The sequence below is a fragment of the Halichoeres trimaculatus genome, unplaced genomic scaffold (assembly GCF_033239565.1).
Source record: "Halichoeres trimaculatus isolate MK-OKI-2021-1 unplaced genomic scaffold, fHalTri1.1 fHalTri1_scaffold_8, whole genome shotgun sequence".
Lineage (NCBI taxonomy): Eukaryota > Metazoa > Chordata > Actinopteri > Labriformes > Labridae > Halichoeres > Halichoeres trimaculatus.
In genome coordinates this window covers 12,013,607-12,026,712 of record NW_027437186.1, presented here as the reverse complement: position 1 = coordinate 12,026,712, position 13,106 = coordinate 12,013,607, and the positions used below count along the sequence as shown (strand labels likewise).

Genomic DNA, 13,106 nt, shown 5'->3' with positions numbered 1-13,106 from the left:
CTCAGAGTTACAGTCGGATGTGTGTGGGAGGGAATATATTGATGCTGTTTTTAAGGAAGGGAGGAAGGAGCAGAGGGGAGCATGCAGGAGAAAAAAGAAGGTGAGTGTGTCTCTGTGATCTTTGTATTTATTTCTTATTGTTCTGGAGGAGGGCAAATGGGTTGCAGCATCTTACAAGAGATCATCTTATAATGTTGCAAGCCAGTGAAGCCAATGCACCGGACAAGTACACTCTGAAAAACTGAATCTGAGTGAGATGTGACGTGCTTTGTCCATCTCGATGGGTAGATTTTTATTTTAAAGGCTGTATTTATTTCAGCATCCATTAAAATTATTTGTGGCCATCAGATTGTTTTACATGAGAAAACCTGTTTTTAACTTGAATAAGCAGGGCTAGTTCTGTTAAAATCAACTGCTTTGTTAAAACAAAGGCTGCACCAGTGTGGACCAAACCCATGTCAGAATCACAAAGTAAGTCAACAAAGTGGAGACATTTTTATCTATGTCTTGATTTCTTTTCGTCAGGTCTGTAGCAATTTGCATATTCAAAATTTTTACTCTGTTGGCTTTTGTAATTCCATGCCAGGTTAAATTAAAATAGGAAAAGAATAGTGACTTGACCTAATAAACAAAGAAAGACCCAAAAGAAAAAGAAATTCAAAGAGAGAGACCTGAACCAATAATACAAATAAAAGAAAAAAATGGAAGACATGTACGAGCTTCATTTTGTAGCTGCACCTGAATGCTTGGCCCATACATGGTGGCTGAAACTTGACATACTTTAACCATATTTTATTTTTGTTTCGCACAAAGTGCATCATTCTTTTGACTCTTCAGCCTAGCTGTCCTGGATTTCTGATTTAAGGGAAATTTGCCGTTACAAAGCAAAGTAGTGGAGGTTTTCCAACAGCAGAAGCAGGAAGACACTGTAGCAGCTCCAACTACGGCATAACAAAGGGACAAAATATGTGAAAGAAAACATGTTAATTTAAAACCCTACCACTGTAAAAAGCTCTACTTTTTAGCCTAATTTTCATATCAACACTGTGAGTAGTTTCTAGCTCAGTTTGAATCAACAAACTGAATCATCATTAATTTACTTGAAGTGTTGACAAAACATCCCCTTTGGTGAAGTCAGATTTTTTTTTTTTGCTCCAAGCATTAATTCTGAATGAGGAGAATTCGGTTTGTCAGCATACACCCAAACACATGAAAAAGTCATGCATTAGTAGGTGAACAGTGCAAAGACATTTTTTCAGACCTGCAGAGCACCTTGAATCATCTGGTGTCTCTTATAAGATTGATTCCTGACTTACCATGTGTCTTTTATATGAAATTGAGACCGTTATTTTTGCCTGTTGAGGCTGATTGTCCTCACCAAAAGTGGAATTCTTGAGCAAACAACCTGCTTGGTGCTTTTTTTTTAATCAGCTAATCAGCCTTTAGGTTTCTCATGGTCTGGGAATGCATCAGAAATGTTGAATCCGACCTTGATTTTGAGAACAAGCATTGTACAAAGTTGTTTTCTTCTGTTAACAAAACTTGCATTTCTGCTTTTTTAAAAGTCTGCATCAGTACAGCAGAGCTGGTTGTTTTTCCTTGAGACATATTACTGTGAGACAGTAGCCGATGCATTCCAAGATTTACTCACCTGATAAATATTTCTGAGCTCTTTTCTTTGCGGCAGACATATTTGATTTAGTCTGCAGAGACCTGCAGTAAGATATCTCAGGGCCATTGGCTTGAGATGTTGTCCATTCTTATCAGAAAGACTCTTTCAGTGATATTTCTTGTTTTGTGGTGAGCTAATTTTCGCCTGTCAACCCAATTTTCTTCCTGTCTTATAGATCATTTTGTCAGTTTATGAACTTGACCTTTGCTAGTGTAACAAATGGAAGAGAAACAGCAAAAGTATAGTATATTAAGTATATAAAGTTTGCCCCCAGTTCTGATCAAGAAATTTTTTTTTATCTTAGCTTGTTGCAGAAAAAAAAACTTAACTTTAAACAGCTTTACGCGTACTTACATGAGTAATTTCTGTAAATATGTAATCACAATAAAAAAAAAAAAAAAACAGCCATCATGACTAATACCTTTAACATCCTCTCTTGAAATCTCTCAACTTAATAGCACCTGTAATCAAGCCTTACGGTAGTAATAATTATTTTGCACTTATGTCTCTAATGAGCGGCCATTAAAACAACAAAGTCGTCCTGTAGAGTCCCTGATAATAGCAGGGGCTGCTGAATATGAATGAGCGTGTGCTCTCTGGATGTACAGAGACGGCTGTTTGGGTTAATTAGTAGGAACCTGGTTTCCTGTGGCACCTGTGGAGCCCTGGTCTCCTCCTGCTGGGATATAATGAACAGTACAGATCTGTTGGTGCCGTCTGCTCCAGCAGTTGTCTGCTCTTTTGCCCCGGTGCAAGACAAGTTTTAAAGCCTCGATAATGTTCAGTAAGTGCAGCTCTCATGTGTGGAAGCTCTACATCATGAGTTCAAGTGGGTACAGCACAGGGTGGATTAATGCTTTTGTCTATACCGAGTCCAATTTTCAATTCCACTTAGTCATAAGCAGGGTCAAGCAGGGGCCAGAGCAGCCCGGTGGGCAGGCGAGGGAGACATCACATTCGTGTCACTGGCCAATCCTGGAGTGATTACACATTAAACTGAGTCATGATTTTGTTGATGTAGTTGGTGACCTGGGTTGGATGGCTCAGCCTCCTGTCACAAACTCATCCCGCCTCATTCACACAGTGATTAAACTTCAGCTTCAAATTACTGACATGAATAAATGCCAGCCAATTTTGGAGACAGGGTGGAAATTAAATGTAATATAAGAGGTATTGATCGCTTATAGCAGCTCAAAACAAATGACCCAGCTTTTTCCCATCTCAATTCTGAATACAATAGCTCGGTGCTTGGTTTTTGCTGATCCAGATTGATTATGGAGGATAGATGAGTCATGGCTTGAAAACCTGTTTTATGAGTTTTATTTTTGGGGCGTATTTTTTTACTTTTAATGTCTAGGACAGAAGAGAGACAGGGAATATGGGGAGTAGAGAGTGGGGGAAGACCCGCATTGAAAGCCCTGTTTCCACCAAGCAGTCAGGTTTTGGTCAGTACAGTTTGGTACGGGTTGGTTTGGTAAAGCCTGATCCTGTTCCCCTTTTCACAGCCAATCATACCCCCTCTTGGTAGGGGGCATGTAAGCCATATGCCGATAGCCATGTCAGCTACGTAACACCCCACTAATAGATCAAACAAAGAAGGAAAACACGAGTGACGATTCTTTTGAACTATCAACAGACTGCAGTGTTTCTAGATCGTCCTTCTGATCTGTATCAGCATCCGATATGGCTATTTTTGGAAGATTGGATAGTATCAGATTTCGGTACATGATCAGGACTGATCCAGTTTTCTCATGTTTTCAGCACCGTCACGCTTTACAGCTGCTGTAAATCAAACCACGTTGCAAACATGTCCGCTGTGTGGTTCTACTTCTCTTTGGAAAGCAGTAATAGTAAAACAGCCTGTTGCAACATTTGTAAAGTGAGTGTTCCTGGAGGAGGTACCAACAGGGCTTACCTTTAATACAACAAATATGATTCATCATTTACAACCCAACGGAGTATAGGATTTATCAGAAAAAAGGTATCGGCTTGGTATCAGATCGGTAAGGGCAAAACATATCATGAAAAATTGGATCAGAAGTAAAATAAATCTGTATCAGGACATCCCTAATAATTTGGGGACCCTGTCCCCGGGATTTGTCTATGGAAACCAAATTGAACCACTTGGTAAAAATTGGGCTAAACTGTCTAGGAGGGGAGTTGAACCAGCAGCTGCTGCAATGAGGACAAGAGCCTCTGTACATGGGGTGCATGCTTTAACCGCTGGGCTACAATTTAATTATCTGTCTGTAGAAGTAACCAAAGATAGACTCTGGACTGATGAGATCCAGCATCACAAACTCCTCCTGCTTCCTTTGCAATGCAGAAAGTTAGAGTAAAGAAAATGCACATTGAAGTGACCCAGAGTTTTTGTAAAAAAAAAAAAAAAAAAAAAATGGCAGTGTCTATCGCATTTATAACTTCTACCCCAGGTCAATTTTATCCTCAAGATGAAACACGTATGAATGGGTTTAGTCAATGCAGATAACACCTTTAACAGCGTCCCCTGACACCGGTGTATATGCGAGTTTACAGTTGATTTTTTCTTTTGTTGTTGTTGTTGGACAACATGGGAATTAATATAAAACATCTTAGTACTGCATCATTCATAAAGAAAAGTTATTAATCTTTTCTTGTATTTCCATGAGTCCTCCCTGTCCCTCCTGTCACTCCGTCTGCTGTAAATTTCACTAGACCTCATCCTGATCAGCTCTGGGGAGACTGTGATGTTGATCAATGCTGTTCCCAAGCACTAAAGATTCACTCACACATCAATCCTCTTCCCCTCACCAGAACAAGGGTCATCTTTTCTCACCAGCTTCCTTAGACAGAAGTTGTAGTTTGGCTATTTTTCCTCCCCGTCTCTTAAAATCAGCAGAGAAGTGTTTTCTCCTGCTGCATGTTGAGCAAACTTGACAGCCTGACAGTTTTTGAGTCTCACTGCTTCTTCTGCACTGCCGTGTCGATCGTGAAATGTGACGTGTGGCTTTTGAGTGAAGGATAAAGACTCAAAATTCAGGTGCTTCATTTCTCTGCAGGGAATCTATGTTAGCGTGTCGAAGTGTAGAGTCTTGTGGAGATTATGTCTGATCTGCTGGACTGCAGGTAAAACCAGAGAAGGCTGGTAGAGTCCAGCTGATGTAAACCTTGATAAGAAGTCAGGCACATTTCACCACAGCCTGTGATAATGTTTGTTAAGGTTGTGATCACCCTGTGAGGATTCTAGCCCTCACAACCACCTGCTCACTGATAAACACTAACATTATGATCCTAAGATTGAAATATTTTGAAGCTGGAGCCACTGAACAAGCTGCTGTATTTATCAGATGTGTTGCGAGAGCGTTGTCTGATCACACTTTCATTCTCACACCTGCAGGGTGACAGGTTGTTGTACCTGACAGAGTCCCTGAGGAGAAATGCTGTGAAGCAAAACATGCAAACTTCATGTGCAAAAGAGTGACCAGAGCTTTTCAAATTTGTTTGTAGGGTGATAAAGCTGTGCTCACACTGACGTTTTCCCTGCTCTCAGTTCTCCATCACGCTATAAAGCCCAAAGTTCAAATTACTCCATTGTATTAAGCTATGAACTAAAAATGTGTTAGTACGTTTAATTTACTTTAATGTCTGAGTTTTCAGTGTTGAAACTGATTATTTATGAGTAGATTTAAATTTTGCTACTGTTTAAGTAAGCACAACTTAAAATCATAAGTTTCTGTGACTGTGTTTTGTAACCGTGAGTGAGGAGGGGACACTGTCTATATGAGACCCTGCTGTACTTCTAGATGACCAGCAGTGGTGGCATAGGTTGCCTGTGCTCCACATGACCCAGACTATTAGCCTGTGCATCACAGCACAGACCAGTTGTCTGCACTCTTTATGTAATTGATCAGCTGTCTATGCTCTATGTGGTGTGGACTGGCGTGTCAAAAATAAATGAATAAATCTTTCTAACTTTTTAAAATTGGCCAAAATAACATGATAGTCCAGTCAAATGTTAATATATTAAGGCGCACACTGCAAAATTAATAGGCACAAGACCCTGTGCCATGGAGAACAGACCACCAGTCAGTGCCGTGGGGCTCAGACAACCTGTGCCCCCTTAAGAACAATATTTCAATGTACAGCAGAGTCTCATATCTACTGCCTTCCCTCCTCACTCACGGTTACTGTAGTTGTGAAATTAGTGCTGATTTTTGTTGTGACGGCGTTTGTAACCATGAGTGAGGAGGGAACGCTGTGGTTATGAGACCCAGCTGTACTTAAAAATGTTATTTAATTTAGTTGTTCAGATCTGCTTCGATTTTTTTTTTTTAATTACATTTACTCAATTCATAAGACCAATTTATTGATATCACACCTTTCAGTTTTAAGTAACATCAACTTGTTATGTTTTATAGTGATATGCAGCATTTTTTTCAGGTTTACAAGTATTTTTCAAGTTAACTCAACTTGTCAGGATTTACAGTGCAGGTCAGAGGTCCCCTCCAGAAACATGTTGTGTAACCTTCCACCTGACCTACATTGTGCGGAGAAAACAGTCTGTGTTTAAGCACCTTCTGTGGACTGCTGCGTGGCTGCACTGGGCAGAATGAAAGGCTGGAGAGATATGCATCAAGTGCTGAATAAAGCAATCCAGCCCAGTGGAATGTGAAACAATGGCTCCTTCCAGGTGGTGATGTGCTGTGAGAGGAGTAGGGGGGGGGATTGGATGAGACAGAAAGCTCGTCTGGCTGCCTGGCTGTTAGCATTGGACTTGGCAGCTCTCTGCCAGGGAAACGCTGACAGGCAGGCACGCCTGTCACAGCACATAAGTGCTTCCTTGCACAACCCTGAGCCCTGTAGGGCAGGTCAGCTCTCCTGTGTTCGGGCTCACAGCCTCGGTCTAACACTTGTGCCACAGGTCGGAGAGCAGAGTGGGGGCGTGTGTCACAGCCTTTATACGGATGAAAGAGTCTGTAAGGTTGGAGAAGGGCCACCGGTGACATTGTGGAAGTGTGTTGTGCACATCCGTAGACCTTAACTTTACTTAATTAAAGAGAAAACTTTTTATAAAGACTATGCACTGGAGCTATTTCTGCTGACAGAGACTTAATTAATCATAGCAGCTGCTCACCGGAAACATCTCATGCACACAGATTTCAGCAGTCCTCTTCGTGCATGCCTCAAAAATTCATGCTCATCTTAAAATGTGACATTTTCCAAAGATGTTAAAATTGATTTATGACTTCAATTTCCACAAAATGTCTCACAAACTGAAGCTTTCTGAACTTATTTATTTATTTATTTTTTATTTATTTATTTATTTATTTATTTATTTATTTATTTTTCAATTTTTTGTTGGTTTCTAATTTTTAAATTTTAAATTCATTGATCCACATTTCACCTGTGTAACTTATGATATTTGTCCCTGGATTCGTGCACAATTTGGACAGAAAACACTTTGAGGAAATATCGGAGCCAGCTCTCACTGTAATAAAAGTCATGCAATATGAATTATTTAAAAGTTCTCTATTTCTCCTTTAAACCCCAAAAGACGTAATTACAGTAGCTGCCGTCTACATAAAGTGACTCTGGGATTGTGGTAGAGGGCACCTCCTGCATGCTAAAATCCCCAAACCTGAATTTAGTCCCATGAAGCAGATAAGTGTGGATAATATATTCTTATCTATTTATGGCTTTAAGTAAGAGTGATAAATAACATGTGCAGAACAAAGAGTCCTGTGTTCTGTGTCTGTGTGTGTGTGTGTGTGTGTGTTGTGTAGATTACCTCACTGTGACCTTTGCAGTTGAAGCTGGTGTTTGCATAGCCAGGCCCTGTGTTTTGACTGGCTCAGAGTAAGCAGCCGCTCTTTCTCGCCGATGTTTTCCTCGTGAAGATAACTCGAGACTTTTTAAAATTCATTACATGACATTTGGAAGAGGAAGCGGTGGATTCCTGCAACAGAGCAGGGGTAACGTTTTCGTTAACAAATGTTATTTCTCAGTTAAGAGAAGGTAAATCATTCAACAAGAACCTCCATGTCAAGACAACAGTGCAAATATTCAAATATTTAACAACCTTCTTTTTTTTTCCCCAGAAATGAAAAGATGAGGCAGAAAAAAAACAGATTTTCCCATGCTTTCAAAGGTTTCTTTAGCAATATTACAAGCCCAGACTAATACCTTTAATCCATCTCCTTGTGTTGGCTGAGTTTCATTGCGCTCGTATTGATCTCTCTCAGCATGTATAGAAAATCAAAGTCACCCAGAAGGGGGAACTCATCTGATTTCGTGCCATAAATTCATCTTTATAAGTCTCAGGTTGCTGTGATTTTCATGATCCTGGTGGATTTCTATGCGTATTGATTATGTTGTGGACTCTGACCTGGTGGAGAAAGACGAAACACGCCGCCCGTCCCTCCATCCCTCCGTCAGCTGCACCTGCATATCTTGCATTTTCTAACAAGCTGTCCCGACTAAACGCTTCTCAGCTGCAGAAATTACAGAGTGAATTGAAAGTGACTGTATGGAGTTAGAGGAGAGAGCAGATGGGAAGAGAGGAGATGAAAAGAGACTCCGAGAGAGATGAATTGAGATTATCCTTTTGAGATGATACACTTATAACAGACATGGATTGTATTTATGGCTGGATTGCTTTTTCAGGGAAATGAGGAAAGTGCCATTTCGGTATAATACGGGCATTTATTCTGCTTTTTATGCCTGAACACTGAAAGCCTTTTCTTCTCTTTTTCTCCTTTGTTCTTTCTCACAGATGTGCTGTGGACTGCCGATGATTTCTCCTCCTCCTCCTCCTCCAGGTCAAACTCAATGGCAGACAAAGACTGCACTTCTCAAGGCTCTAGCTACTCCTGAGCTCAGAAAGACAGATCTTATCCACGGCTAAACCACACTGTCCTTTTCTTCCCTTTGTCTCTTGGTGGATTTCTCTTCACAATGGCTCGTTTCCTGGCTTCTGCCTTTCTTCTGGTTCTCCAAACGTACGCGGCTCCACCCGAGGTTGTCCAAGCAGGGTTTGATGTATCTCTGGACCCTGATTCTGCCCTACCAGCCAATTTCTCTGGAGTTCTGCCTTCCTCTCCGCCTCCTGGGACCAGTAAAAGAGCCCCACACAGTATCATCATCGGGGTCCGCAAAGGAGGCACAAGAGCGCTGCTGGAGATGCTGGACATCCACCCTGAGGTTGCTGCTGCTGCCACCGAGGTGCACTTCTTCGACTGGGATGAGAACTACGCCAAGGGCTTTGAGTGGTACCGTGACCTGATGCCCTACTCTTACCCACACCAGATCACAGTGGAGAAAACTCCAGGTTACTTCACCTCAGCACTCGCACCTGAACGCATCTGCGCCATGAACTCGTCCATAAAGCTGTTGCTGATCTTAAGAGACCCGGCAGAGCGAGTCATATCCGACTACACCCAGGTCTACTTCAACCGCCTGGAGAACCACAAGCCTGTGCAAGCCATTGAGAATCTGCTGGTGCGCAATGGAGCCCTGAACACCAGGTACAAGGCCATTCAGAGGAGCCTGTATGATATCCACATGCGGAACTGGCTGCGTCACTTCCCCCTGGAGCAGATACACATTGTAGACGGGGACGCTCTGATCCGCGACCCCTTGCCAGAGCTTCAGAGGGTGGAGCGCTTCCTCAACCTGCCCCCGAGGATAGTTTCCTCCAACTTCTACTTCAACCAGACCAAGGGGTTTTACTGCATCCGCAGCGATGGTCGAGAGCGTTGTCTGCACGAGTCCAAGGGGCGTCCTCACCCGGCTGTCAACAGCACGGTCCTCCAGCAGCTCCGATCCTACTTGCAGGAGCACAACCGAACCTTCTTCAGGCTGGTGAAGCGCACCTTTGACTGGCAATAAGTCAAAGCAGGCTCGACAGAGCTGCTGCCTTGTCTGCAACCACGAGGACAAAAAGGGGCATAAGGCACTTTACAAACCTGACATTTAAAACCCCCTTTGTATAGCCTCTTAATAACCTCTGTTGTGAACTCTGGTTCCAGCGGAGCAGTTCTATAATCACACGATAAGGCGAAAAGAAAAAAAGACAAACTGTAACTAGAGGGGTAAGATTAACAAGAAGAATCTCCAAGCTTAATAAGTCATGCTATCTTTGCTGGGAGCGCTAAAGTGATCGAACTGCAGCAAAAACAGATTTGTGAAACCTTTTTTTCCTCTCTCTTGTTTGATATTCTCGTACTTGATAATAAATTGTTCTGCTTTCAAATGTATCTGTTTAGCAGCAAGTTTCTGTCTCCCTCCATTCACACTGGCTATCAAACCCCCGAGCTCTCTAACCTGTGTTACTTAGGGAGTGCAGGCAGGTAGGCCCAGGCATTAGAATAAGCCTTTGATTTGCTGAGGTAGAAGGCAGACGTTAATGCAAGGAAATAGGTACCCTGGAGCAGCGCTTTAGTCGTACAGGAATCACTAATGGCTTTGGACATTGAAGGTAGCCTGTGCCTGCAGCTGAATCAGTCACATCTCCATAGTCAGCAAGCTCCACTCCAGGGAGCTGCCGGTGAATTTTGCTGCTGCTCTCTCCAACAATTTGCTCAGGTGTTAAATGTAGTCATTAAATCACATGCCTGGCAGCGCTGTAAAACATCTGCAAATGCTACTGTATTTGTGTAAATGTATCTCCTTCCCTGAATCACACTTGGCACACAGTTTTTTCCCAGAAACATCTTGTCGTCTCCGTACATCAGATAGACTCGGGTCATGTTTCTTTCATTGATTAGGCTTTAAACAGCAGCCAAAGCTACAGCTCCACTGGGATGTGATATTCATGTGATCTCCTCGCTCTGTCTGCTGGAATAAGCACTATAACTCTCCTGAGGCGAGTAGTCATTGATGCTACATTGGATCTATATCCAGAACAGCACAGGGGAAGGCGGGAGCATAGCTTTGGGCTACGCAGAATTATGCTGAATATTTATATAAATAGTTCATCGGAGATCTGGGGTTTTCAAGTATAATTAGACTGAAAACTGATGCGTTTTTCATGTGTGTACACAAGTTGTGTTTGATGAGACAGGCAGCGCTGAATCCTCCACAACTTATCCCTCTCAGGGACTTTTCTTACGCCTGCTCACCAGGGGGCACTTTGACTCCAGAGAAAGTCATGAGGGAACAGAGTGAGGAAATGAGTCTAGACATGCTCACTCTAGGAGCCCCGCTGTGGGTGCACACACAGGTGAAGGGCCTGTGACGGTTACCTCCTGACCCAGGTCGAGGCCTGTCTGCTTGGGTATAAATCAGGGAGAGAACGGCGTTAGCAGCCTTGCTCCGCTGCCACAACACACACACATTTACACACACAAATTACCAATCATTCCTGGAGTTGTTACATTGGTGTAGCACATTAAGCAGGTGTGCAGGAAGGACAAAAGGGCATGTTTTTACTTACAATGTGGGAGGACATGCTGAACAAATTCTCTCTTACAGTCCTCATTTATTTGAGGAAAGGTTGCATGAGTGTGCTCCTTGTTTTGCAGGAACACTGTGAGTTGCAGAGGACATTTATAGCTGTCCAGTGTTGAACTGCAGACTGCAAAAAATCTGCCAAGGATGAGGACATTCATATCAGCAAATCCCTTATAAGTGCATACATGTTCAGTTCTACCATCTTCATGAGTCCTGCTGAAATGAGCCCATGCATTAGATTCTTTTTTTCCAGACTTACATTAGTCTCATGTTAGTTTGGGTGTGTTGAAAAGATGTGTGGAATAATAAAACTAGAAATGCTTCCATTCGTGTGTTAATTCACCTGTTAAGCCATCAAGATGCTGGGATGCTGGTGTGACTCAGTTGGTGTAGCAGACGCCCCATGTACAGAAGCTAAAGTCCTCATTCGAGCCACACTGCAGGTTTTGTTTTCAGTCCCAACAAGATTTTTTGCATCTAATTCCCAACTACCTCTCCAAATTTACTGTCTCTATCACAGCAAAGCCTAGAAATATCCTCTTAGAAAGCAAACAACAACAACAAAAACCTCAGGAACATGATGCAAAAACTAGCATCCAAGAATCTGCAGGCCATGCAAACGTCCACTGACAGTATGCCAAGTGTGCTGCAGTAATGTGACTAACATGCTATTATCAGGCTTTTTAAATGTCAATAATCAGCTGGACAATCCATGGGGAATTTGGTGAGTAAACTAACATCTTTTTAATTTACAGATCCAGTACTTTGGTAAGGGGATGCGTTACCATCATGTTCATTTTGTACACTTTCACAGACTAACTCAGCTCGATATATTTTGATTCCCTCTGAACAAGTTTCCATACAGTCTTCACCACTTTAACCATACAGGATGGAGAAACAGTCAGTCTGACCTCAATACATAGATGATTAACCCTTATTCAGTGTGTCAGAGTGCAGGGTGGGTGCATGAATTTAGCTTATACACCACTTGTTTTGGAGGAAAATGATCTATCTTCATTCAGTAGGATGTCACATTTTACCAAAGACATGAAAACATAGCAGCTGAAAAGACTCCTGATGTATTATTAAAACCAACACTGGCAGGAACATCTCTGAACTGTTGGGGTCTTTTATGTAACCATGTATAACTGTCACAACCATTTAACACTGTCTGGGCTGACATAAAACGCCCCGGATAAATTCTGTCTCTAACTAGGAACTACTACTAATTATTCAACCAGCATTAATTTAAACATAACTGAAAAGGGACTTATTGCCCAAAGCAGTCAAACATTACACATGAGAGAGCAAAGTTTATGATCATTCCTGTGCAACTTTACCCTTTCACTACTGATCCATAATATAGATTTGTATGGTCTCTGTCACAATCTGAGAGAAACAGAGGAGGGGTGGACCCAAGTGCAGATTAACTAAGAATATTTATTGAACAAAAATGCTAAAGAAATAAAATCTCTCACAACTCAAAATTCCCAAATTTTAAGAAAATAATAATAATAATAATAATAATAATAATAATAATAATAATAATAATAATAATAATAATAATAAAATTACACAGAGAAAAAAAAAATTCTGGTGTATGCGACACAAATGAAACAAGATGAACAAAGAAGAGAAGAAACACAGAGATTAAATGGACAAAGGGTAAATCAACACAGGTCTGTGGTGGGGAACTCATGAGGAGAAATCAAGACAGGAGGGAAACAGGAGGGCAGAAGGTTAAACTAAACTAGACACAGACAGCAAAGTACAAAAGAAAACAGGAAACACACCAGAGACTACAGAAGACAAGGGCTGTTTTCCCAACTGCCTACCATGCTAGCAGTTCTTATTGTTTGGTAGAAATGAAGTATGTATAGTATGCATAGTGTAGTATGTGAAAAAGAGCCAAATTTGCAGGAAGTCAAAAATTTCCAAATGGATCAGGGAAGATTTCTCAGTATGTAACCAGTCCAGTCTACCTCACCTCCCTTTATTGTGAATG

The 13,106-nt window shown here is 41.7% G+C and overlaps 1 protein-coding gene across 1 annotated transcript in view; it reads left to right on the top strand.

Moving 5' to 3' along the window:
• Positions 1 to 11,286, top strand: part of hs3st1l1 (heparan sulfate (glucosamine) 3-O-sulfotransferase 1-like1) — a 55,710-nt gene extending 44,424 nt beyond the window's left edge. Inside the window, exon 2 of the mRNA XM_074675843.1 lies at positions 8,424 to 11,286. Within this exon, the coding sequence (XP_074531944.1) occupies positions 8,606 to 9,538 (933 nt within the window). The 5' untranslated portion in view covers positions 8,424 to 8,605 and the 3' untranslated portion in view covers positions 9,539 to 11,286. The remainder of the gene's footprint in view (positions 1 to 8,423) is intronic.
• The last annotated feature ends 1,820 nt before the right edge of the window (positions 11,287 to 13,106 follow it).